The sequence below is a fragment of the Rhinopithecus roxellana genome, chromosome 2 (assembly GCF_007565055.1).
Source record: "Rhinopithecus roxellana isolate Shanxi Qingling chromosome 2, ASM756505v1, whole genome shotgun sequence".
Classification (NCBI taxonomy): domain Eukaryota; kingdom Metazoa; phylum Chordata; class Mammalia; order Primates; family Cercopithecidae; genus Rhinopithecus; species Rhinopithecus roxellana.
Window position 1 is genome coordinate 135,711,065 of NC_044550.1, and position 25,735 is coordinate 135,736,799.

The 25,735-nt window shown below is 54.2% G+C and overlaps 2 protein-coding genes and 1 long non-coding RNA gene across 8 annotated transcripts in view; 1 reads left to right on the forward strand and 2 right to left on the reverse strand.

The window, feature by feature from the left end:
- LOC104671714 overlaps positions 1–3,318 on the reverse strand; it is a 9,039-nt gene extending 5,721 nt beyond the window's left edge. Inside the window, exons 1-2 of the long non-coding RNA XR_749315.2 lie at positions 2,177–3,318; positions 1,663–1,776 (exon numbers count right to left, since the gene is read on the reverse strand). This is a non-coding gene — a long non-coding RNA (uncharacterized LOC104671714). The remainder of the gene's footprint in view (positions 1–1,662; positions 1,777–2,176) is intronic.
- Positions 3,319–4,270: 952 nt separating this feature from the next.
- On the forward strand, positions 4,271–5,530 carry TMEM271 (transmembrane protein 271). The gene has a single exon (XM_030926036.1). The coding sequence runs from the start codon at positions 4,344–4,346 to the stop codon at positions 5,487–5,489; it is 1,146 nt and encodes a 381-aa protein (XP_030781896.1). The 5' UTR covers positions 4,271–4,343; the 3' UTR covers positions 5,490–5,530.
- A 4,408-nt stretch (positions 5,531–9,938) lies between these two features.
- PIGG (phosphatidylinositol glycan anchor biosynthesis class G) overlaps positions 9,939–25,735 on the reverse strand; it is a 75,981-nt gene continuing 60,184 nt past the window's right edge. For 3 of the 6 annotated variants that reach the window (XM_030920796.1, XM_030920780.1, XM_030920785.1), the window contains exons 13-14: positions 17,619–18,391; positions 16,831–16,916 (exon numbers count right to left, since the gene is read on the reverse strand). In XM_030920796.1, the coding sequence (XP_030776656.1) occupies positions 17,866–18,391 (526 nt within the window). In that variant the 3' untranslated portion in view covers positions 16,831–16,916; positions 17,619–17,865. Of the gene's footprint in view, positions 10,889–10,987; positions 11,067–14,689; positions 16,917–17,618; positions 18,392–25,735 lie in introns of those variants that run through there. The other 3 variants (XM_030920821.1, XM_030920811.1, XM_030920834.1) reach the window with 3 other exon arrangements.

Here is a 25,735-nt window from a genome sequence, read left to right on the forward strand (position 1 = left end):
GTCCCAACTACTCAGGAGGTTGAGGCAGGAAAATCGCTTGAACCCGGGAGGCAGAGGTTGCAGTGAGCTGAGATTGTACCACTGCGCTCCAGCCTGGGCGATAGAGTGAGACTTTGTCTCAAAAAAAAAAGTACTTAAAAAGTTAAGTGATAAACAAATTAGAAAAAAAAAATGGAATCAGCCAAACTAATTGAAGTCAATATTCTAGGAGACTGAATTTTATATGCTAATAAATATGTAAATATTAAAATAAGGTTTACAGTTGATAGGAAAAATATTCTGGGATTAACACAATTGCTGTTGTAATCAGAAAAAAACCACACGATTGTTTTAAGACACCATCTCTGGGCTTCAGGTTCCTTGTCTTTAGGAGAGGACGGCGAGGTGGCCCCAGCACAGAGGCAGCTGTGGGGACTATATGCCCTGTGTGAATGCTCCTGGCACATCACGTGCTCTACGATCTTTAAAATAACTCCTCTTTCCCCAACAACCTGTAGAAGTCATTTCTCATAAGCACGGCGCTTCTTTCTGAGGTCTGAGGTCCCTGAGCTCTGAGCCCCGGAAATCACCTGACTAGACTGCAACTCCTCATGGGGCGGAGTTAAGGGGTGGGAAGAGGCTTCACGGGTGGGCCCCACAGGTGCTTGGAGGAAGGGATTCTGCCAGAAAGCAACCGAATCAGCTTTGAAAATGTGCCTACATCTGCTCCCATTTCCACTTCTGTTTTTAGGTGTCAGAAACCAGCTCAAGTGTAGAGGCCATCCCTCTGAGTGAAGGGCCATTGACAGGCCCCTGTGAGCTCAACGGACTGTACAAGGAAACACTGCATGGCCGGGACCACAGACTGCCCTCCCCTCTCTCTGCCAACCCAATGTCATCCACTCAGGAACACTGCTGACCATCTGCAGAGTCTCAGGAAGTGATGGGAAAAGGGCGGGGGAGATGAGCAGGCAAACCTGTGATTGCACCGTGATGGGCAGCAACGCCGCCAGCTCCCCAGTGGCAGGGCTCCTTCTAGACACACCAGGGCATCCTCCTGCTGGTCCAGGGCCTCCCTTATCCTCAGAGTAAAATCTGAACTTCCAGCAAGGCTCAAAGACCCTTCTGGGTGGGCATCTGCTGCCTGACGGTGGCACCCTCACTCTGCCCCTCCTACCTGAGGACTTTACTGTGCGCCAGCTCCGGGCTGTCTCCTCCAGGGCCTCTGCTCTTGACCTTCCTGCAGCTGGGGCATGCACCCTCCCAGAGCCCCTTCCCCACGCCCAATACAGAGATGGGGGCCTGTCTGCGTGTGGGCCCACCTGCCTCACCTGGCCCTGAGCGCCATAGGAGGAGAATCAGCTGACTGCCGTCCTGTCACAAGATGGAGCAACCCACCCATTCATTTGTTCATGCGTTCGTTCCACACAGCTGGGGCAAAGCCAGATCCTGATGGGGATGGGAGATGGGGGCAAGCTGGACAGGACCGCAGTGAGCTGAACTCCCAGTCTGGCAGGGACACACACCTTCGGACCACAGGGAAATCCTGCCTGTTATGGAGGACCGTCTGTCTGGGGCAGGGACAGCAGGGAGGCAGTTCGTGGAGCCTGAGTGTGAGCGGCGCTCCGCCAGTCACTGGCTTCTGCATAGGAAGCCTCTGTGAGGACAGTGGGGGCCGCCTACCTTCGTGTGCCGCAAGGACTGAATGAAAAGCTGTGTAGAGCACTCGGAGCGGCACCTGGAGGGCAGTGGGATCCCACAAAACTGAGTTACTCCTCAGTGGGGTGAAGCGAGCATCTGGGAAATGCAAAGGCAGACGCCGGTGAGGACGTGGAGAGGCGACACACCCTAGGGTGCAGGAGGTGCCTGTGCAAAGGCCCCGTGGCAGAAGCAAGCCTTCAGTGGGATGGGGGCCTCTAGCAAGGGGCCGGGGAGGCTGGTGGCCAGACTGGGGAGAAATTCTGCAGGACTGACCTGCCTCCTATGGGATCTCTGATGGCAGAAACCCCTCCAAGCTGTTTTTCCCTGCCCTAAGAGGGCACAGCCCCATCCTTCCACCCTCACCCTTTAGGGAGGGAGGAGGATGAGGCCCCATCAGTTCACTTCCTCCTCCAAAGCCTAATTGTCGTGGCTGCAGCAGCCTTGGTGCATTGGGAATGGAGAGGCCGCTCCGCCCTCACTGGAGGTGGCTGCAAACCTCGTTTCCCTGGAAACCGCAATAATCAGTGGAAGTCAGTTCATGGTAAGTCTGCTCGCGCGTGTGGGTGCCACGATTATTATACAAGCTGATTTACACACTGTCCGTTGAAAACCTATGCACCATAAATGCAAATGAAGGGTCACTATTCCTACTGTTCTGGCGAGTCATCGTGCAGGATATACAGGACCGTTCGCGAGGTTCTAAAATTTGCACTCTGCTAAAAATACAGTGAAACATGCTCGTCCTCCTCGCAGCTATAGCAGTTGCAGTAAATCCCACGCAGATGTCCAGAAGCGCATGAAGGGCCTTCACATAGATCACATGGGCAGATGGTTTCCGAGAAAGGTGGGCGAGGGGCCCGCGCTGCCTGCAGCCTGTGGGTGCAGCTTCCTTCAAACAGAGCCTCTGGGGGCTCTGTCCGGGCCCACCGGGCACCATGGGACAAACTGCGCCCTTCAGGGGCATGAAGCTCTGCGCTCTGGGTGAGGGCTCCACAGGCCAGAACTTGCTAAGGTTGGTGACAGGGACGGAGGTGCGTTCTCAGGACGTCCCTGCACCTCCCCCGGCGCCCGGAGCGCGTTCCCTGCTGCAGCCACTGAATCCGGCGCAAAGTTATTTAACGCTGCAATTAGCCGGCAGGGTGAGTCATCGGCTCCCCAGCCTCCTGCCGCCACAGCAGAAACGAACTGGAAGTGACCAGGGGTGCAGGCCCAGCTGCTCGGCCGAGGGCCTTCCGGAGACGCTCCCATCCCCCCAACCAAGGGGCCGAGGCGAGCTCCTCTCAGGAAAAGGCTAGAGGGCCCAGGGAGGCCGCGGAGGTGACCTTCCCCCACCCCACACACCCAACCGCCCCACGCTTTCCTCTCACCCACCTCGAATCGTCAGGGTAGGAATGAGGCGGAGGAATTTGCCGCCCTTGTCCCCCTCACTCAGGCCGTGAACCGCCTTCTGATGAATTAATTCACGTGCACCCGCGTCTGGGGAAAATTCCTGTCTGATCCAGACGAGCTTTGCAGACTAAAACCAAACGAGACTCATCCTAGGTTCTAAGACATCGGCTCCAGCTTAGTTCAAATGGCTAGTCCTAAAAGTCAGCGCCCCTACTCATCCCCCGAACAGCGTGCACACGCGCACGGCACACCCCGCACACACGCGCGCGCACACACATGCACACACCACACACGAAACACACCACACACCACACAGGCACCCACAAGCAACACACCGCACACGCGCACACGTCAGCACTTCCCAGAGACCCTGAACGTCCTCATCCCTTGAACAACACCCTCCCCCCACAGCACCCGGGCTCACTCCTCCCTTCCCCCAGGACCCGGCCCCCTCCCCCTCCCTCTCCAGGCTCCTTTCCCCCCCACCCCAGCACCCGGGCTCTCCTTTCCTCCCTCCTCTCTCAGGCTCCCCCTTTCCCCTTCTCCTTACCCAGGCTCTCCCCAATACCCACTCACCCCTAGCACACGAGCTCCCCTCTCCCCGACTCCCTGCACCCCCATAACTTCCACAGGCTTCCCGGCCGCTGGCAGGCGGGTGGGCGGGAAGTGAGGCCCAGACCCAGTGGATAGAGAGGGGAGAGAGGGGAGCGCAGACGCAGGGGCGCCAAGCGGTGGGGAGCGCTGGGGGTGGGGCCCAGGGGGTCCGGGAGAGCGAGCTGGGGGTGGAGAGCGGCGTTTCCGCAGCGGCCCGCGCCGGATAGGGGCGCGGATAGGGAAGGAAGGCGAAGAGACGCGGCCAGGGACCCCCGCTCCGGGAGGAGGAGGCGGAGGGGCGTCCCGGGGGTGGCGGGGGCTGCCGGGGGCGGGGAAGGGCGGCGCCAGGGCTAGGCCGCGGGCGGGGTGGGGGGTGGGGGGGAACGAGCGTCCTGGGAGGGGCCCCGCGGGCTGGGGAGGGGGCGCGCGCCCTGCGGTCTCTGCGCCGCATCGGTTCCCGGCGCGGGGTCGCGGCGGCGGCGGCGGCGGCGGCGGCGGCGGCGGCGGCGGGAGGCGGAGGATGCGGGCTCCGGCGGCGGCGGCGCGGGCCCGGGAGGACGCGGGAGGATGAGGAGGAGGCCGGCGGTCCGGCCGCGCGGCGCCGGGAGGAGGCGCAGGCGGCGGGGGCGGCGGCGGGCGGCGGCGGGCGCGCGGGGTGCGGGCCGGCTCGGGCGCGGAGGATGAAGTGGAGCGTCCGCGGGGCCTGCGCCGCGCTCTCCTCCTGCCTCCTGCTCGCCTGCGCGCTCAGCGCCGCCGCCGTCGGCCTCAAGTGCTTCTCGCTGGGCTCGGAGCTGCGCGGGGAGCCGTTCCGCCTGGGGGCCGCCGCCGGCGCCTTCTACTCGGGGCTGCTGCTGGCCGCCGGCCTCTCGCTGCTCGGCGCCGCCCTGCTCTGCTGCGGACCCCGGGACGCGCCCCTCGCGGGGTCGGAGCCGGGCCCGGGGCTGGGGGTCCCCGCGGCGCCGGCAGGAGCTTCCGAGGCCGCGCCGGGCGAGCCGGGGGCCGCGGCCGGGGCCCCGGGGCCGGTGAGCAGCCAGAACCTGCTTCTGCTCGGCGTCCTGGTCTTCATGCTCGGGGTCCTCAGCGCCTTTGCAGGCGCCGTGATCGACGGCGACACCGTGTCCCTGGTGGAGCGCAAGTACTCGCACTACTGCCTGCCCCCGCGGGCGCCAGGTTCGAGCCCCGGCTCGGCCCCAGGTTCAACCCCCGGCTCGGCCCCCGGCTTGGCCCCGGGCTCGGCCCCCGGCGCCCCGCGCTCCCGCAGCACCCTGGACAGCGCCACGTCCGCCAAGTGCCGCCAGCTGAAGGACTACCAGCGCGGCCTGGTGCTCTCCACCGTCTTCAACTCGCTCGAGTGCCTGCTGGGCCTGCTCAGCCTGCTGCTCGTCAAGAACTACAAGTCGTCGCAGGCCCGGCGCGGTCGGCGCGGCAGGCGGAGGGGAGGCCGGGCCCTGGCGCGACCCCGCGGCGGCTCCGGGCTCCGCGCGCAGCCGCCCGCCTCTCGGGCGCGCCGGGGCCGACGGGGCCGGCGGGGGCGGCGGCTGCAGCAGCGGCCGAGCGAGGCCTCCATCCTTTCCCCGGAGGAGTCGGACTTGGCCGCCCCCGGGGACTGCGCGGGCTTCGCGGCGCACCACGCGGTCTCCTACATCAACGTGGGCGTCCTCCACGCGTCGGACGAGGCGGGCGCGGAGGTGCGCTGCGGGGGGCACCCGTCGGTGGAGCTGCCGGGGTACGCGCCCTCGGACCCCGACCTCAACGCCTCCTACCCCTACTGCTGCCGGCCGCCCTGCGAGACGCCGCGGCCCTGGGAGACCCGTCGGGCCTGCTGAGCCCGCGGGCCGGCCCCCCTTCCCGCGGACCGTGCTTGCGTTCCCCCCGCCCCGCTCAGGACCTCCGCGGCAAGGGAGGACGGGCGGCGGGGCGGGGTCCAGGGCCAGGCCTCAGGGGCGCTGCCTCTTCCACGTGGCTTTGCAGCCTCCGGCCTGGCCCCCTCTGCGGGCTCCGTGACCACAGGAGGGGGGCACTGATGTGACCATTTCTGTATCTGGGAGGTTTCTCTTCTTATTTGTGTCGTTCATATCTGGATTCCATTTTCAAGTTTACAATAAATGTTTGGGCTTGGCTAGCCCGACTGCACTTCTCTTGGCAAGTCCAAACCCTGGGGCTGCTCTGCCTGGTGGTCCGAGGCGAGGGGGACGGAGCGAGCGCCCCAGGACGGCGACTTCCCACGGAGGAAGAGCGGACAGAGACGAAAAGCAACTGGTAATTCAGGAAAGAAGAAGCGAAAACACCCAGCGGCAACACTTTGTACACGGATGTGCCTGCTTTTGTTGATACTTTCTTACTGTAAAGCTCTCCATAAATAGTGAAAATGTTTGGTAAATTTATTGCAATTTAAAATTGGTGAGTTCCTTTATTAAATTAATTGCTATGTTATTGGAGAATATTCATCAAATTGGAATTAGAGGATGTCTACGCACAAGTCAGTGTTGGGGGAAATGGTTTCATTTGGTCGGACATACTTTGAGTTTGAACAGTTGTATTCTGCTAGCTAGTTGACTGAATCCAGCCTCTTTCTAAAGCTAACTTTCTGAGCTAACTGATGCCACATCCCATACCTTTCTTTTCTTTCGTTTTTCTTTTCTTTTTCTTTTTTTCTTTTCTTTCTTTCTTTCTTTCTTTTTTTTTTTTTTGGAAACTGATTGTGTGGTTTCAACTGCAAAGCAGAGCTTATTTTTGGTTAATACATATGAACAATCTAATCCTATTTTGGAAAATCAGTCATAGTTTTTCTGGCATAGATAATTTTCCTGTTGATTATTTCGTTAATCTGGTAATTTTGAGTATGATAGCATTTCATTTAAAATATACCCCGTAATCGCCTTAATTGATGTGAAGGTCATACTTTTAAATGATGAGGATATATGTGTGTGTGTGTTTTCACACATGATATGAAATGAGTTCCATATGCTGGTGGCGTGTGTTTCCATCTGTCTGCTGGGCTGGCTGGTAGCCAGGCCAGCTCCAAGTCTTGGGAAAATGTGATCCAACTCGCACGTGCTGGAATTGTGGCGTCAGGCAGGTAGCTGCTGACCCTGAGCAGCTGGGAGCAGAGCCACAGCCTGGTGGGAAAGATGAGTACCTCCTGCCGGGGGACGGGGAGGCAGCCAGTGCTCTGTGGGGTGAGTGCCAGCACAGAGCAGTTAGGAGAGAGAAGCTACAGAAACCACGTGTAATATCTGTATTGTGTATAGAAGTCTACTTATAGCTGTGAAAAAGTAGCCAAATTTAAGGATGGAGTATAGTTTTCAGGTGCAGACTCTGGAGTGAGGCCTCTCCTCAGCCCCTCGTTGCCCAAAGCCAGAGCTCCCTGTACCCCTGGTGACCAAGGCCCCCAGCCCTGCTGGCACCTGGCCAGGCTTCCCTGCTGCTGCAGAGGCCACAAGAGGGAAGAGGCTCCAGCCCCATTTCCATGATGAGAGGTGACACCTGTCACCATTCAGGTGCTGTTCTCCAGAGCTGGCAAACCTTCCCCCGCTGATGCCTGCTCAGTTACTGAAGCCTGGGGATCTGGTCAAAGATGCCATGGACCAGTGTCCTCTCCTTGCTATGTGGATGCTGCTGGAGGACAAAGAATCACTCACAGCCAATTTACTAGGTTTTCATTCACAGGCTTCTTCAGATGCTGGCCCATAACAGGCCTCCCTGGATGGTGGAGTGAGAAAGGGGGTCCAGTTGAACAGAGGGCATGACCTGACTGGTCCAACTGTCCATTTACAGCCCAGTCCTCTCCTGCCCCAGGACAACCAGTCCAGCAGTCATCAGCCTAGGCAAAAATGTGATCGCTGGCAGAGCAGTGTGACTTTTAAGATACTTCCCTCTGTCTGCCTACATCCAATCAGCGCAGCATTGCCAGGTGCCTCCTGCTTTCTGAGCAGAGGCCTCTCAGGTGGTTGCAAGGCCAGCTTCCCAGAACTACACAACAGGGGCAGCCAGGTGGATCTGCCCGGGGGTGGGCACTTATTGGCTCCCTGCAGAAGGCTGCTGGGCACTGACCTGGCTGGAGCAAATGCATGAGCAGCGCAGATGCAAATAATCAAATTTCCTGTGTGCTTTTTGTTTTCCGAAGTATTTAGTCTTAATTTTGTTTGTACAGCTTAAAATGTTTAATGCCTTATGAGTCTTCCAAATTTGTGATCAAAATCGGTGACCTCTTTAAAGTGTCAGGCTTTTCTTGGGACAGAACAGAAGGCAGGAGATAGGGGCAGTGGCCCATGGCCAGGAGCAGGCTGCACGCCATCCTGTCACTGCAAATACACCCTCCTCTCCCTGCATGCACACCGTCCCGTTCCTGCGTGCACACCCTCGTGTCCCTGCATGGACACATTCCTGTCCATACACGCACATCTTCCTGTCCCTACATGCACACCCTCCTGTCGCTGCATGTACCTCTTCATGTACCCGTGTGCACACCCTCCTGTCGATGCATGTACCTCTTCCTGTCCCCATGTGCAACCCTCCTGTCCCTGCGTGCACACCCTCCTGTCCCTGCATGCACATCATCCTGTCCCTGCATGCACGCCTTCCTGTCCCTGTGTGCACAACCTTCTGTCCCTGCGTGTACAACTTTCTGTCCCTGCGTGCAAACCGTCCTGCCCCTGCAGGCACACCTTTCTGTGCCTGCATACACACCGTCCTATCCCTTGTGCACGCCGCCCTGTCCTTGCATGTACACTGTCCTGTCCCTGCGGGCACACTCTCCTGTCTCTGCATGCACACCCTCATGTCCCTGCATGTACACTGTCCTCTCCCTGCGGGCACACTCTCCTGTCTCTGCTCGCACATCCTCCTGTCCCTACGGGCACACCCTCCTGTACCTGCGTGCACACCCATCCTGTCGCCCATTTGCACACCTGTCCTGTCCCTGTGTGCACACCGTCCTGTCCCCACGTGCACACCCCTCGTGTCCCTGCATGCACCCCCTTCCTGTCCCTGTGTGCACACCCTCCTGTCCCTGCATACACACCCTCCTATTCCTGCGGGCACACAAGTCCTGTCGCCTGCATGCATTCCTTTCCTGTCCCTGCGTGCGCACCCTCCTCTCTGTGTACACCTCCCTGGCCGGGGTGGCAAGATAATCCAGGGGTGCACAAAGATCCAGCTGGGGCAAACTGGCCTCTTCCGTGTGACCAGAAATTAGATGAGTTGTTTTAAGATTGAGTGTCCCTAACTCCAGGACTATTCTTAGCTCTACTGTCACAGGTGTTGATGTACTGATGTGGAATATCAGGGTTTTCTTTCTTTCTTTTTTTTTTTTTAAGTTTACCAGAGGAAATAGAATCCCACATACCTCTAAACTCAAATTGCCCCAAAGATCAATTCTCAGGGAAATGAGTGGAGCGTCACGAAGACATCAATCTTCCTTCCTAGTTATCACTGACTTGCTAGTTACTGCCTAGCGCTGAACGCTGAGGTTATCCAACTCGCGGCAGCAATTTTATTCATACTCATTTTACCTTTTTAAAACTTGAAGTTAGTGGTTGAGAGCGGGTTCTTCATTGTGCTCCTGGCAAAACAATGCCAGTTCTTGGATCTTTCTTTCTTTCTCTCTCTTCTTTCTCTTTCTTTCTTTCCTTCCTTCCTGCCTTCCTTCCTTTCTTTCTTTCCTTCTTTCTTTCTTTCTTTTTGTTGTTGTTGTGGAGACGGAATCTCACTCTTGTTGCCCAGGCTGGAGTGCAATGGCACAATCTTGGCTCACTGCAACCTCCGTCTCCTGGGTTCAAGCGATTCTCCTGCCCCAGCCTCCCGAGTAGCTGGGGTTACAGGCACGCGCCACCACGCCCGGTTAATTTTGTATTTTTACTAGTGATGGGGTTTTTCCATGTTGGTCAGGCTGGTCTCGAACTCCCGACCTCAGGTGATCTGCCCGCCTGGGCCTCCCAAAGTGCTGGGATTACAGGAGTGAGCTACCATGTCCAGCCAGTTCTTGGCCCTTTCTAAAAATGAGTCTTATTCTGTTTTCCTGCCAAGAGTTTATTATAATGATGAGATAAAAAATTAAACACATTTTACCATTTTTACATGGCAAAATGCTGAGTTTGTAAGTTACTGTTTTAAACACAAAGCTGTGATTCGGCTCAGCAGTAGGAGCTCACAGCTCATGTGGCTGGCTAGGCGTCGACTTTAAGGGATAACTTACCAGAGGTAACACATGATGCTGTGTGCAGAACTGGGCAGCACGGTCACCAAGCAAGCCAGGGCCTTAGGTATCTGAAGTTCCACACCTTTCTTTGATCAGAGCAAGTGCTCTGGCCTTGGCAACATGAATTTGAACCACATAACTGAGATTTTTGACTGAAAATGCAATTAAACAATAATTTAATTCTAAAAATCAGTCAGATTTTGTTTATTGTGAAGATCAAACTGCAGGTGATTGAAGTTTTTACTCCTGGTTGTTGTCCTGATGCACTGCAGGAGGAAGCCTTGAATGTGTGTATACATATGTGTATATATGAACACGTGCTCACATGTGTACACACGTACACAGAGTACACTGGCACGTACACACATGGGTGCATGCTCGTGTGTGTGCATGTTTGCATATGTGTATATATGAACACGTGCTCACACATGTGCACACGCACACAGTACACCTGCACATACACACATGGGTGCACACTTGTACATGCACACACAGGGCCTCCTGGGTAGTGTCTGAGAGAAAGGCCAGCAGCCCTGCCCAGAGCATCTAGAGTGCAGGAGGAACTTGTGCAGGGCATTGTGGCCTGGCTGTGGACTGAGCCATGCTGTCCGGCCCGTCCTTGCCACAGCATCTCAGCACAAGCACTCAGGAAGTATGTCCCTGGGAGGGTGCCCTGTCAGGGCTGAGCTGCATGCAGATTCCCTGAATGCTCTGTCATGTCCATGTGGCAGCAAGCTAGTGGGGCAGCCATCACCTGTGGGCCAGCACAGCACAGTGGAGCCTTGTAGGGAGAGCGCTGGAGTTCGGGCAAGCAGTGGGAGGAGGGGCGGAGAGGCGGGTGTGCCAGGAGGAGTTCCTAGGCCCCAAGGCAGGTCCATGGTGTTCAGGCACTGCTACACTTGACTCCGGTGCTGACCAGGCTGGCACCCCCATGTGTCACCCTCAGGCCCAGCTCTTCCGCTGAGCAGCATGGTGTCCTTCAGTGCCCCTCAAAGTCATCATTATTCCAAAGCATTATTTTTTTCACTAAAATACAAAAGAAAATTTCTAAATGGCAAAGACCTTAAGAAAAGTGAATTCCGGCATGTAAATAAGCATGCATTGTTTGTGTACCTATATACCTGCCTTTTCAAATGAGGCAGAGGCAGCAGCCTGATGGCAGCAGGTTCGGTTTCTCAGTGGCCCCGTGTCTTTGCTTAACTTGCTGCCTTCCGACATGGGATAGAAAACAGCAACAAAATGGAAGAAGAAAATAATTTAGGAAACTAGTTTGCAAATATCATTATGTCCCCACAACTGAATTCTCCTGATGACTTCTCGGGGTGGCAGCAGAAAGCCTGAGGGCTCCATGACGGAGCCTGGTCCATAGCAGCTTTCTTAAAACCTCCACGTTTACCAGAGAATCCACCTATTCACGTGGATTTCACGTGGACTTCACGTGGACAGGCTTCAGCTGATATGATCTACATTTTGCCTTCTATCCACTGTTGATCCTCAACAGAATGTCACTTTTGGATCAATAAAATCTGTTTTAAAATACAATATACTCCACAAAACAATCCTTCACCCCACCTGTGTGGTCATCATCCTGTTTCTGGTGGGCTATATGGTAGCAAGCGGCCAGACCACCAGAGGTGCGCCAAGAGCAGGAGGGGCTCTTTGCCCCACCACGGACTTGGCAGCGGCTTCAGGCGGCCCCAGCTCACACTTCCAATGGCACCCGGAGAGCTGTGCACCTCCACTGCCCTCCTCCCATCCTCCAGGGCCTGGGTTCAGCCTCTGTGCACCTGCTGTGGCCCCACCACGTTTTGCTAATTCCCTTTTACACTGTCTGATCATCGCCTGATCTCTTTTCTTCATCTCCATTTTTTTTTTTTTTTTTTTTTTTTTTTTAGATGGAGTCTTGCTCTGTTGCCCAGGCTGGAGTGCAATGGTGTGATCTCTGCTCACTGCAACCTCCACCTCCCAGGTTCAAGCAATTCTCGTGCCTCAGCCTCCCGAGTAGCTGGGATTATAGGTGCCTGCCACCACGCCTGGCTAATTTTTGTATTTTTAGTAGAGACGGGGTTTCGCCATGTTGGCCAGGCTGGTCTCAAACTTCTGACCTCAGGTGATCCACTCACCTCGGCTTCCCAAAGAGCTGGGATTACAGATGTGAGCCACCCCACCTGGCCTTCATCTCCATTCTTGATGCAAGATTTTCACAGAACTCAGATCAGATCAGGTTACCCTAACCTTCAAGAGCTGTGCTTTTTCTAAAGAAGGAAAGTGAAACCTTGCGGGCCCTCAGGCCAACTTTTCAGCCTTTGCTTCAGGCAACTGGGAGGAAGTGGTAAAGGGGTCCTGCCTCGTGTGTACTTGGGAAAATGGATGTGACCACTGAGGCTGGTGGTCCCTGGGCAAACGCTGGGGGCCTGGGGGGTGTGGTGGGGATAACCCTGTGGAAGAGGGGATCCCTGAGACGGGCCTGGCCTTCTGGGACTGAGAAGGGGAATGAGGAATGGGACGAGACAGGTAGATGGGGACAGCAGGAAGGTGCTGAGGCTGAGGCCAAGGCCAGAGGCACTTTGAGGGGATAATGTATCTCTCTTGGCAAGTGGCATGGGTTGGGGAGGCAGCCGACTGACTGGAGGTAAATGCCGGGAAGCTGGGAGAAGGAACACAGCCAGTGCAGGCAGGACTTGTGGGAATGATGGAACAGTGGCAGCCACATGGCAGCTGACATGTCTGTGACTCCGGTGCTCATGCTGTTGACCCGGTCCGTCCTTGCAAGGCCTTTGTTGCCTTATTTACAGGTGAGAAGACAGAGCCGCAAAGGGACTTGCCCAAAGCATGTGTTCGGGTCCTCTGGCCTCCCAGTCCCACCCTGCACCAGACACAGCTGGCCCTCAGGGGAAGCAGGACCACAGGTCCAGCCTCATCCCCACCTGGTCATGCATTTCTGTACATTTTACAATAGTAGGACACTCTCAACTTTTTCTCAGAGGAGCTTCCAGATGCTGTAAATGTCTGGTCTGCACAGCTGTGCCTGACTCTTCCTCCTGGGTCTGGCCTTACAGGCTCTGCAGCTTGGTAAAGGGGCATTAGATGTTTTCTCAAGGGGCTCTCAGAGGCCATGCAGGACCATGCATCATCCCCTCCCCAGGGGCTTGGGAAAGAGAAATCAGAAAGACAGAAGACAGCGCAGTGCCTGCATCTTCAGCCTGCTGCCAGCCCCAGTGTCTCTCCCCCAGGAGTGGCAAAGCCTCACACCATATGCCTGGGAGAGGCTCTTTTGGGGCAACCAGGTTGCCTGTGAGTATTTCTCCACAACCTGCCAAGTGCCTAGCAGTGTGGAGCAGGACATAAACTAGGCAGGAGGCCCTGTCTTCCAGGCCCACCAAGAGGTCCCCAGGCCCCTTGGGTCACAGACAGGACCACTCGCCGGGCCTTGCTGTGGTCATGCTCAGCTGCACACTGCACTCCAGCTCCGAGACCTGCCTGGGCACCATGTCCAGCCTCTAAGCCCTCCTAGGCTGTCCCTCCACGCACAGAATCATTTTCTGCCTTTTTATCTGGAAAATGCCAACACTTTATTCAACGTAAGGCCTGACAGTAGCCTCCCCATGGAGTTGTCTGGACTTCATGTGCACACATTCACCTGCACAGGAGCCTGTAGCAACCAGATCAGCCACTCCCTGAGAGGGATAAGTGCCTAAGCTTCCAGCCTAACCCCTGGTCAGCCCCTGAGCTTCTGAAGGCAGGACTAGAATGCTCTTAACCTTCTATCAACAGAACCAGCCATGCACATAAGACGCAGGTCATAGGATGCAGCGGGTAGGATGTACATAGTGGGATACAGGCGCCTAGATGTACCTGGCAAGATGCAGGTAGTGGGAGGTACATGGCAAGATGCAGGTGGTGGATACATGTTGTAGGATGCAGGTTGTGAGATGCAGGGGGTGGGATGCAGGGGATGAGATGCAGGGTGTGGGATGCAGGGGGTGAGATGCAGGGGGTGGGATGCAGGGGGTGAGATGAAGTGGTGGGATGCAGGGGGTGAGATGCAGGGGGTGGGATGCAGAGGATGAGATGCAGAGTGTGAGATGCAGGAGGTGGGATCCAGGGGTTGGGATGCAGGGGATGAGATGCAGGGGGTGAGATGCAGGGGGTGAGAGGCAGGGGATGAGATGCAGGGTGTGAGATGCAGGGGGTGGGATCCAGGGGGTGGGATGCAGGGGATGAGATGCAGGGTGTGGGATGCAGGGGGTGAGATGCAGGGGGTGGGATGCAGGGGGTGAGATGAAGTGGTGGGATGCAGGGGGTGAGATGCAGGGGGTGGGATGCAGAGGATGAGATGCAGAGTGTGAGATGCAGGGGGTGGGATCCAGGGGTTGGGATGCAGGGGATGAGATGCAGGGGGTGAGATGCGGGGGGTGAGAGGCAGGGGATGAGATGCAGGGTGTGAGATGCAGGGGGTGGGATCCAGGGGGTGGGATGCAGGGGATGAGATGCAGGGGTGAGATGCAAGGGGTGGGATGCAGGGGATGAGTCCAGGGGGTAAGATGCAGGGGGTGGGATGCAGGGGATGAGATGGAGGGGGTGGGATGCAGGGGGTGAGATGCAGTGGATGAGATGCAGGGGGTGAGATGCAGGGGGTGGGATGCAGGAGATGAGATGCAGGGGGTGGGATGCAGGGGGTGGGATGCAGAGGATGAGATGCAGGGGGTGAGATGCAGGGGTGTGATGCAGGGGATGAGATGCAGGGGATGGGATGCAGGGGGTGGGATGCGGGGGTGGGATGCAGGGGATGAGATGCAGGGGGTGGGATGCAGGGGGTGGGATGCAGGGGATGAGATGCAAGGGGTGAGATGCAGGGGGTGGGATGCAGGGGATGAGATACAGGGTGTGAGACGCAGGGCGTGGGATCCAGGGGGTGGTATGCAGGGGATGAGATGCAGGGGGTGGGATGCAGGGGATGAGATGCAGGGGTGAGATGCAGGAGGTGGGTGCAGGTGGTGGGTGTAGTTGGTGGAATGCAATTGATGTAATGCAGGTTGTGGGTGCAGCTGGTAGGTGCAAGCTTTTGTTGTAAGGATGGGTGGGATGGACAGACCAGCTCTGACAAGGTAAGAGCTTTCTAGGAGCTCTCCATTGCCTCATGAACTTGGAGACTTTCAGCACTGGTACTGCCTCCTCATATTCACTCACTGAGGGCACTAAGGAGGTACCTACTGTGTGTAGACTCAGCTTTGTTAGGCGACGAAGGACAACCTGGTCTGGCACAGGAGACCGACTTCGGCTCCTGCCGTTGTTGTAAATGTGCTTAACACCCCAGTCCGGCACCCAGGTGATAGGATGGCAGCCAATGGGGGATGCTCCAGGGAAGATGGGGGTTCTAGGGAGGAATGTGTGCACACCTGGATACTAGACCCTGGAAGGTATAAAGGCAGTGAGGGGACAGAGCCCTGGCAGAGGAAGGGGAGAACCTCTGAAGGGATGAGGGGCTTCCGAGGGTCACTGAAACTGCAGGGAGGAGAGGGAGGTGAAGGGTCTGAGAGATTTGTAGGAGCAAAAATGACTGTGGAGTTGATTGGACAAGGCAGTGAGGACATGTCAGGTGTCTGGGGTGACGTGATGGAACTGGAAGCAAGAATCATGACTACTCAGGGTTTTACACCAACTCAGGGCTCCATACCAACTCAGGGCTCCATACCAACTCAGAACTCCATACCAACTCAGGGCTCCATACCAGCTCAGGGCTCCATACCAGCTCAGGGCTCCATACCAACTCAGGGCTCCATACCAACTCAGGGCTCCATACCAACTCAGAACTCCATACCAACTCAGAACTCCATTTCAACTCAGGGCTCCATACCAACTCAGAACTCCATTTCAACTCAGGGCTCCATACCAACTCAGGGCTCCATACCAACTCAGGGCTCCATACCAACTCAGAACTCCATTTCAACTCAGGGCTCCATACCAACTCAGGGCTCCATACCAACTCAGAACTCCATACCAACTCAGGGCTCCATACCAACTCAGGGCTCCATACCAACTCAGGGCTCCATACCAACTCAGAACTCCATACCAACTCAGGGCTCCATACCAGCTCAGGGCTCCATACCAGCTCAGGGCTCCATACCAACTCAGGGCTCCATACCAACTCAGAACTCCATTTCAACTCAGGGCTCCATACCAACTCAGGGCTCCATACCAGCTCAGGGCTCCATACCAGCTCAGGGCTCCATACCAACTCAGGGCTCCATACCAGCTCAGGGCTCCATACCAACTCAGGGTTCCATACCAACTCAGGGCTCCATACCAACTCAGGGTTCCATACCAACTCAGAGCTCCATACCAATTCAGGGTTCCATACCAACTCAGAGCTCTGCACTCCATCAGGGGCCTGTACTACCTCAGGGTTCACATTGCTTTAGGACCTGGCACTGCCTGGGGGATCTGCACTGCCTCAGGCATCTGTACTGCCTCAGAGGCCTAGACATTCTAGGAGCTGTATTAATTTCCTGGGGTGCTGTAACAAACTACCACACCCTTGGTGTCTTAGAACAGTAACTACGGATTCTCAGTCGGAAGTCCAAGATCATGGCGTTGGCCAGGCTGGCCCCTTCCAGAGGCTCTGAGGGAGAAGCTGTCCCAGGCCTCTGACTCCTGATGGCTGCTGGCACCCTGGACTTCTGTGGCTTGTAGCTGCATCGCACCAGCCTCTGCTGCCTTCATGGGGGCTCTCCTCCACGTGCCTGTGTGCCCTTCTCGGTCTCCAACAAGGACACTCTTGTTGGATTTATGCCCATCTAATCCAGTATGATCTGTGAAGACCCCGTTTCCAAATAAGGCCATATTCTGCAGCTCTGGATCAAGAATCTGGGAGGACACCATTCAGCTTGGTGCAGAGCTCAGTGGAGGCTCGAGGTTGGCGTCTCCCTCCTGCAATGCGGGTGCCAGGCTGGCTGCTGTGGAGCTCAGGTGGCTGGCGGCAAGGACGCTGCCCTGTGGTTGGTCAAAGGCCCAGTCCATGGCAGACCACGGGTATTCACAAACCTGAATAGATCTGTCAGATTAAAAAAAAAAAAAAAAAAAGCTGACTCATTAAAAGTAAGCGCCTAAGGGGAAATACTTTCTGAAAATAAATTACATTTGGCTTATTTGCAAATATTTTCATATAACAGCCACAAATAACTGAATTATTTTACAAATCCAGATGGGTGCTGTCACTCCCCCTCCAAAGTGGCCGCTGTGCCGCCTTCCGGGGGCTCCTCTCCCTCTGGGGGCCCCTCCCCTCCTGGGGGTCTCCCTGTCTCAGAGCAGCGGCAGGAGCTTCAGGGCTGGCCTCAACCCTGTTCATTTTAGGAGTTTTCGTTCCGCCTGCTCCCACCAGCACTAAGGTCTGTCCTCTCCCCGCTGTCCTGGGCCAGCCAGAGGCCACCATTGCTGGGAGCCTCCCTGTAGCTGGCCCCTTTGCTGCAGAGCTTCCCACAGCTGTCTCAGGCCCTCCAGGTGCCTGCACCTCCCCCAGCCCCCGTGGGAACAGGAATGATACTCCCAGAGAGTCTGCGGGGGCCTGCCCAGGAGGGCCCCTCCTGCCTTTTTAAGCGTAACTCGGGTTATTTTTTCCTTAAGTGCGTGACTTTGCGTTCTCCCACACTGAAGCTCATCTGCCACTGTGCAGTCACCCACACACGCTGCTGCTGGAAGGAGCCGCTCCCAGCTCCTGTGGAGCCCACCCCACTCTCCCTGTCTGGCCCATCCCTACCCATTTCTCAAGGCTGTGCTGGGAACAGAAGGCTCCAAGGACTTTCTAGGCTCCAGGCAGCCACGCCCCTTTGTGCCTGTCACCTGCAGAAGGTTATGATACTGCATTTAACAAGCATTCAGGGAAGGTTCTGCGTGAGCCTCTGGGATTCTGCAGTGAACCAGACAACGCTGCCCGCATGCCAAGTGCACACCGACTTCACTGGCATCAGCACCACCTTATCAAAGCTAATTGTCTCGTGGGTATATCACAGGCCAGACCCTGTTTGCCAAGGCGGTGGGTTCACCACCTCCCTTATCCTGAAAACAGTTGCTTTATAGATGGGAAAATGGAGGCTTGGAGAGCGTGCTTCTGTGATCGAGGATGGAGCTGACACCAGCTGTTGATTCAGGTGTGGGGAGCTCAGCTGCTCTCCTGGAATCTGGATCCTGGATTCTAGGTGCTGGGACGCCAGGTGCTGGGACTCTAGGTGCTGGGACGCCAGGTGCTGGGATGCCAGGTGCTGGGACTCTGGGTGCTGGGGCGCCAGGTGCTGGGACGCCGGGTGCTGGGACGCCAGGTGCTGGGACTCTGGGTGCTGGGACGCCAGGTGCTGGGACGCCGGGTGCTGGGACTCTAGGTGCTGGGACACCAGGTGCTGGGACTCTAGGTGCTGGGACGCCAGGTGCTGGGACGCCAGGTGCTGGGACTCTAGGTGCTGGGACACCAGGTGCTGGGATGCCAGGTGCTGGGACTCTAGGTGCTGAGACACCCAGGTGCTGGGACGCCAGGTGCTGGTGATAAAGGAGTTAAGAAGGAATTACTTAGGCAGATACCAAGGGCATGGGAGTTCTTGATAAGGCTTTTCTTTTTAATGAAAAGCAGCCCAAATCATTTTCTTTTTTGGGGGGTGAGGGGGTTGAGATAGAGTCTCACTCTGTCACCCAGGCTAGCTCAAAGCTAGTGGCTGCTGACTAGTTTAACTTAGGGTAGTCTCTTTCCTCACGAGCTTCTTTAATTTTGAATTAGGATAAATGTTGAGCATATAGTACTGGACATAATATACACAGATGTGCCTATCACTGAGATTCAGTTTGCATTGATATCAAAATTAAAATACAAAAAATTTAAGTTATAATAAATTATTTTCCCCATATTTGATTCACATTTCCCTTTTGTTTATTTTTTATTTTATTTTTTTTTTGAGACAGAGTCTCGCTCTGCCACCCAGGCTGGAGTGCAGTGGTGCACAGTCTCTGCTCACTGCAAGTTCTGCCTCCCGGGTTCACGCCATTCTCCTGCCTCAGCCTCCCGAGTAGCTGGGACTACAGGTGCCCGCCACCTCGCCCGGCTAATTTTTTTGTATTTTTAGTAGAGATGGGGTTTCACCGTGTTAGCCAGGATGGTCTTGATCTCCTGACCTCGTGATCCGCCCGCCTCTGCCTCCCAACGTGCTGGGATTACAGGCGTGAGCCACCGCGCCCGGCCCACTGGTGGGACTTTCTTTGGGTCCCACATCCAGGCGTGGGTCAGAGGGTGTGTCTGCCGGGCACTGCAGGGTTGCTATGCTCCGTGAAGGTTCCAACATACAACATCTGCCAGTCACACCAGCAGCTCAATGAACCCATCTCCTCCGCCTTGCTGAGCACTTGGCGTGATTTTCTTATCTGTTGGTGTGAGGTCAACCTTGCTGACCTCATCTGTGTTTCCACAGTTACTAGTGAGGCATCTTTACTGATGGTTCAGTGTCTTCCTCTGTGTTCCTGTTCCTTAGCTTTAAAAACTGATTTTCTTTTTCTTTTTGATTGACTTTAGGAGTCCATGTCACATAATTTGGATACCACTCCTCTGGGTTTGCAAATACCTTATCCTGGAATGTAGTTGTCTTTTCATTTGGCAAAAAGTAGATCACATTTATTATTCCCTTTAAGCCTGCGCTGCACTTCCTATCTCTTGCTTAGAAAATTCTCCCTTATCCTGATGTTTCCTTTTCTTGTAAAAATTGTACGGTTTTGCTTTCATATTTAGGCTTTTAATCCATCTGAGAATTTATTTTTGTTTATATTGTGAGGCAGAGATCTCATTTTATCACTCTCATTCTATGTGTGTGTATCTACATCTATAGATATCCATATATGTGTCTTTTATAACTTTGTCCTGTATTGTATGAATGTATTGGGGTTTTCTAGAGGGACAGAACTAATAGGATAGATGTATATATCAAGGGGAGTTTATTAAGGAGTCTTGACTCACCCAATCACAGGTGACGTTCCACAGTAGGCCATCTGCAACCTGAGGAGCAAGGAAGCCAGTCTGAGTCCCAAAGCTGAAGAACTTGGAGTCTCTGTTCGAGGGCAGGTAGCGTCCAGCATGGGACAAAGATGGAGGCCAGAAGACTAAACCAGTCGAGTCTTTCCATGTTCTTCTGCCTGCTTTTATTCCGGCCACGCTGGCAGCTGATTAGATGGTGCCCACCCAGATTGAGGGCAGGTCTGCCTTTCCCCGTCCACTGACTCTAATGTTAATTTCTCCTTGGCAACATCCTCACAGACACACCCAGGAACAATACCTTGTTTGTCTGTTTTTTGAGACTGAGTCTCTCACTCTGTCACCCAGGCTGAGTGCAGTGGTGCCATCTCGGCTCACTGCAACCTCCACTTCCCAGGTTCAAGCGATTCTCCTGCTTCAGCCTCCCGATGAGATGGGATTACAGGCATGCGTCACCACGTCCAACTAATTTTTGTATTTTTAGTAGAGATGGAGTTTCACCACGTTGGCCAGGCTGGTCTCAAACTCCTGACCACAAGTGATCCACCCGCCTCGGCCTCCCAAAGTGCTGAGATTACAGGCGTGAGCCACCGCGCCCGGCCAGGAACAGTACTTTGCATCTTTCAATCCAACCAAATTGACACTCAATATTAACCATCACGATGAAGAACCAATTGTTCCCGCACCTCTTCTTTTTTATCATGTGTTGAGCTGATTATTTTGGCACCTTTATTAAACCTATTATTTCTAAGCTGTGACCTTGTCTGCCACATAGACGGTGAGTCCACATTTGTGCTGTTCTCATGTGGCTTCATTGTCTCCTATGACGCCCCACGTCTTTCCTTCACTCCCACGGCTCCTCACGCTCCCCACCTGCATTTAGATAAGACAGTCAAGTGCCACACAGAGCCCTCCAGGACTCAGACGGGAACTGCATTGGGTTTGGGGTTGATTTGGGAGAACTCCATCTTGACAATTTTTAATCCTTGCAGGTTTGAATGGGCTTCTCTGTCCACTTATGACGGTCGTCTTTGATGCTTTTCAGTCAAGTTTGATACTTTTTCTCTGTCAAGGCCTTGCATGATCTTTGTTAGCTCTTCCCTGAGATGCACGTTAGTTGTAAATATTGTCTTCTTTTCTTTTTTTTGAGATGGAGTTTCACTCTCTTGCCCAAGCTGGAGTGCAATGGCGTGATCTCAGTTCACTGCAACCTCTGTCTCCTGGGCTTAAGCGATTCTCCTGCCTCAGTCTCCAAAGTAGCTGGGATTACAGGAATGCGCCACTATGCCCAGCTAATTTTTGTATTTTTTTAGTAGAGACGGGGTTTTGCCATGTTGGCCAGGATGGTCTTGAACACCTGATCTTGTGATCCGCCCGTCTCAGCCTCCCAAAGTGCTGGGATTACAGGCGTGAGCCACCACGACGGGCCTAAATTTTGTCTTTTTAAAAACTACATTTTGTGGCCAGGCGCGGTGGCTCAAGCCTGTAATCCCAGCACTTTGGGAGGCCGAGATGGGCGGATCATGAGGTCAGGAGATCGAGACCATCCTGGCTAACCCGATGAAACCCCGTCTCTACTAAAAAAATACAAAAAAACACTAGCCAGGTGAGGTGGCAGGTGCCTGTAGTCCCAGCTACTCGGGAGGCTGAGGCAGGAGAATGGCGTGAACCCGGGAGGCGGAGCTTGCAGTGAGCTAAGATCCGGCCACTGCACTCCAGCCTGGGCAACAGAGCGAGACTCCATCTCAAAAATAAATAAATAAATAAATAAAAATAAAAATAACAAGAATAAAAACTACATTTTGTATTTGCTTGTTCCTGGTTTATAGACTATTACTGATCTGGTTAGACTAATTCTGTACGCAGCAACATTGCTAAAATTTATTCTCAGGTCTAACAAGTTGTTTATTTTAATATCATCTGTGTTTATTTCTTGCTTTCCAAACCCTCTGCATGTTTCTGGTCGAATTGTTCTTGCCAGGGATGCTTCTGGGTTCAGTCGTTAGAATAGGGTTTGCCGGGGATCGTGGTAGATCTCTTTTAACAAATTAAGAAAATTTCTTCTGGCCGGGCGCAGTGGCTCAAGCCTGTAATCCCATCACTTTGGGAGGCCAAGATGGGCGGATCACGAGGTCAGGAGATCGAAACCATCCTGACTAATATGGTGAAACCCCGTCTCTACTAAAAAATATGAAAAACTAGCCGGGCGAGGTGGTGGGCGTCTGTGGTCCCAGCTACTTGGGAGGCTGAGGCAGGAGAATGGCGTGAACCCGGGAGGCGGAGCTTGCAGTGAGCTGAGATCATGCCACTGCACTCCAGCCTGGGCGACAGAGCGAGACTGTCTCAAAAAAAAAAAAAAAAGAAAGAAAATTTCTTCTATTTTTAGCTTGCTGGAGTTTTTTTTTTTTTTTTTTTTTTTGTTTTGTTTTTTAAATCAGAAATAGGAATTGCATTTTATCAAATTTAAAAGATCTTTTGGTATGATCATTTATTTTTTTCTCTAGATTAACCTGTTGGTATGGTAAATTACACTAATACATATTTCAGTTTTAAATCAAACTAGTAATACATACAGTTTAAAAGTAAATTGTACTATGATTTCACTTCTTCAACTCCTTTCTATCCTCATAAGCAACCACTTTCTTTGGGAAAATGCGCCTTAAACGTCCATATTTAAGGAAAAGTCATAACACTGTTACCCTGGTTGTTTCCATGTTAGACACTTTTTTTTTTCTTTTTTGAGACAGAGTCTCGCTCTGTCTCCTAGGCTGGAGAGTGCAGTGAAGCGATCTTGGCTCACTGCTAGTTCCGCCTCCTGGGTTCAAGCAATTCTCCTGCCTCAGCCTCCCGAGTAGCTGGGATTACAGGCGCCTGCCACCACTCCCGGCTAATTTTTGTATTTTTGGTAGAGACAGGATTTCACCATGTTGGCCAGGCTGGTCTCAAACTCTTGACCTCAGGTGATCCGCCTGCCTCGGCCTCTCAGAGTGTTGGGATTACAGGCGTGAGCCACCACACCTGGCCCATTTTAGACACTTTCAATTTTAGTTCACTGATTTCTTACTATGCAGCCTTGGGATTTTGTTTCCAGCTGGATAAGCCACCTTCTGTCCCTCCCTCGCGCTGGAGTTAGGGCATCTGCATGTGTATTTATTGTCAAATCAGTATTCGGTGTCTACTTTATGACGGTTATAAACTTCGTCTGTGGGTGAGGCACACGGTGTTCCCTGACTGTATCTTCTTTCTTATAGAACTCCTATTTTCCTGAAAATTAATGACTAATTTCTATGAATCTGTCAATAAGTTATTGCAAACTTTTGAGGGAAGTGAAAACGTTCCCTCAGCTTCCAGAGGCGCCAGGCGAGCCAGGATTCCTTTCCACGTAGACCCCGCAGGCCTCTGCATCGTCCACCCTGGGCCGCCCTTTGCTCAGCGGGGGTCCCTGCACGTGGCTTCCCACGGGGTCCCAGGAGCTGGGCTGAGGCGCCCCCTGCCGGCAACCCTCCACCCTCACGCATCCGCCCCACCTGCTCGACCGCAGCGTCCTCCCCATGCACGCCCCAGCCCGCCGGCCACTGCCCAGGGAGGCGCCTCCGCACACCGGCTGCCCGCGCGAGGAAGTGGCCGTGGGAGAGAGTGGGGGAAAGCCCTCGGTGAGAGCCTGGTGTCCACAACGCGCTTCTCTTTTACTGACTTGACTGGGTCGCCAGCCTCAGGATTTAGAGGATGTGGCTCCTTGGCCTGGAGCGTTTGGTGTTGCTGTTGAGAATTCTGGGGCTGGTTTGCTTTGCCCACCCGGGTACGTGAGCTCTTCTTTCCTCTCGGTGCCTGTGGGGTGTGTTTAATTCAGGTAACTGGGCATCCAGTGGGCCGTTTCGATCTGGAAACCCTGAGACTTGGGCTCTGGGACACGTCCGCGCCTTATTTCTGCGACAATTCTCCCTCCCACGTTCTCTCTTCTGCTCTTTTGGGACCCCTGCTTCTGCGATGTGCCTCAGTCTCAGTCCCTCATTTCTGTTTTTCTCTCTCTCATTTTCCTTATATTTATCTTTTTTCTATTTTGTAGGATATTTTCACAGCTTTACATTCCAATCCGCTTATTAATTTAAAGAATCCTGCTTTCACATTTTTAATTACTTAACAAATTCTTTCTTGTTCTTTAAATGTTCCTTTTCTAAAATAAAGCACCTCATTCTGATTTTTTTTTTTTTTTTTTTTGACACAAAGTCTTACTCTGTCACCCAGGCTGGAGTGCAATGGCATGATCTTGGCTCACAGCAACCTCCGCCTCCTGGGTTCAAGCGATTCTCCTGCCTCAGCCTCCCGAGTAGCTGGGATTACAGGCGCCCACCACCATGCCTGACTAATTTTTATATTTTTAGTAGAGACGGGGTTTCACCATGTTGGTCAGGTTTGTCTCGAACACCTCATCTCAGGTGATCCGCCCGCCTCGGCCTCCCAAAGTGCTGGGATTACAGGCATGAGCCACTGTGCCCAGCCCTTTCTTCTGATTTATCTAAGGATATTTATTATAGTTTTCTGGAAAGGCATTCCTTTTTCTTTATCGTCTCAGTTTCTAGTGAGTTCCTTTGTTCTTTCCATCTCTGCCTCTCTGGTGGCCCTTGGGTGTCAGCTCCTGACTGAGAGAAGCCGGGAGAGGAGGCAGGGGTTCTCTGCTTTTGGGGGAGCCCCAACCATAGTCACTGTCTGGAGTTCTCATCTCTAAAGTAGGGTATTGACATAATCTATCATCCACACAGAGACACTGCTGAGAGGGAAGGGCTTCCGTCCACAGCTCCAGATCACAGCATGAGCTGTGCCTGTCCTGGGCCACCAGGTCAATGCTGTCCCTGGAGGAGTCTCCAGTGCCACGCCTGGGGCCCACGTCTCGCCACCTGCACGCGGGGCCTTAGCCCTCTTTTCTGATCAGCAAGAGGCCTTTTATTTAATTCCCATGATTGGCTCTGCTGTTGTCCTTGAACCCAGAATGCCCCGCGCAATCTCTCCGGAGTGGGATCCTTTTCCCTCCTGCTGTGTGGGGAGAGGGCTGTTGTGTATGGAGGTGGGGAGGGCTCTGGGGACAACTGCTCCCGCCCTGGCCTGCCCCCTCTCCTGCGTTACCCTCAGCCTTGGGAACAGCTGTCTCCGGGAGCATCTTGTCTCACCAGAAACCCAGAAAAGATTCCAGGACAATGAGGGCCAGGCAAAGGGCACAGAGGCCTCCTCACAGAGTCTGAAGGGACTCTTGCTTCCTTTCCCAGGGCTGGCTGTGCTGGGGGTCAGGAGCAGGATGTGGCCGTGAGGCTGGAGAATTGAAGACGGCTGAATCTCAGCCTCAGCATAGCTACCAGAGGCAGGCCCCAAGAGGGAAGAAGGGGCCTCAGCTTGGGCAGGTGGGACTCATCCCTCCTTTCTGGAGACACCTGCCCCCCTGCTCAAAGCCCATGAGGAGCCCCAGTCAGGGGCCATGCCTAGCAAAACTACACTTGCCCTCTTAAGAACGGCCCTTCTGTCTGCTAAACACTTAACTTGGGTCCAATCTCAGCCTGGGCAACCTGGAAAGGGAGAGCCCTGCTCATGGAGGGGATGAGTTACTGCTGGTGGGGCTGAGACGTGGTGAACAGAAACCAGCAGGAATGAGAGTATCCCTGGGGATGGATCTTGAGAGGGCTAGACCCTGTGTGTAGATGGGATGGAGATGGTGCGTGCATATGTGTGTGGATGGGATGGAGATGGTGCATGCATATGTGTGTGGATGTGTGTAGATGGGATAGTGATGGTGCGTGCATGTGTGTGTGCACGTGTGTAGATGGGATGGCGATGGTGTGTGTGCATGCGTGTGTGTGTGTGCATGCAAAATATGAGGCAAG

Coding starts and splice junctions, on each gene's coding strand:
- TMEM271 (XM_030926036.1), top strand. CDS start 4,344: ATGAAGTGGAGCGTCCGCGGGGCCTGCGCCGCGCTCTCCTCCTGCCTC.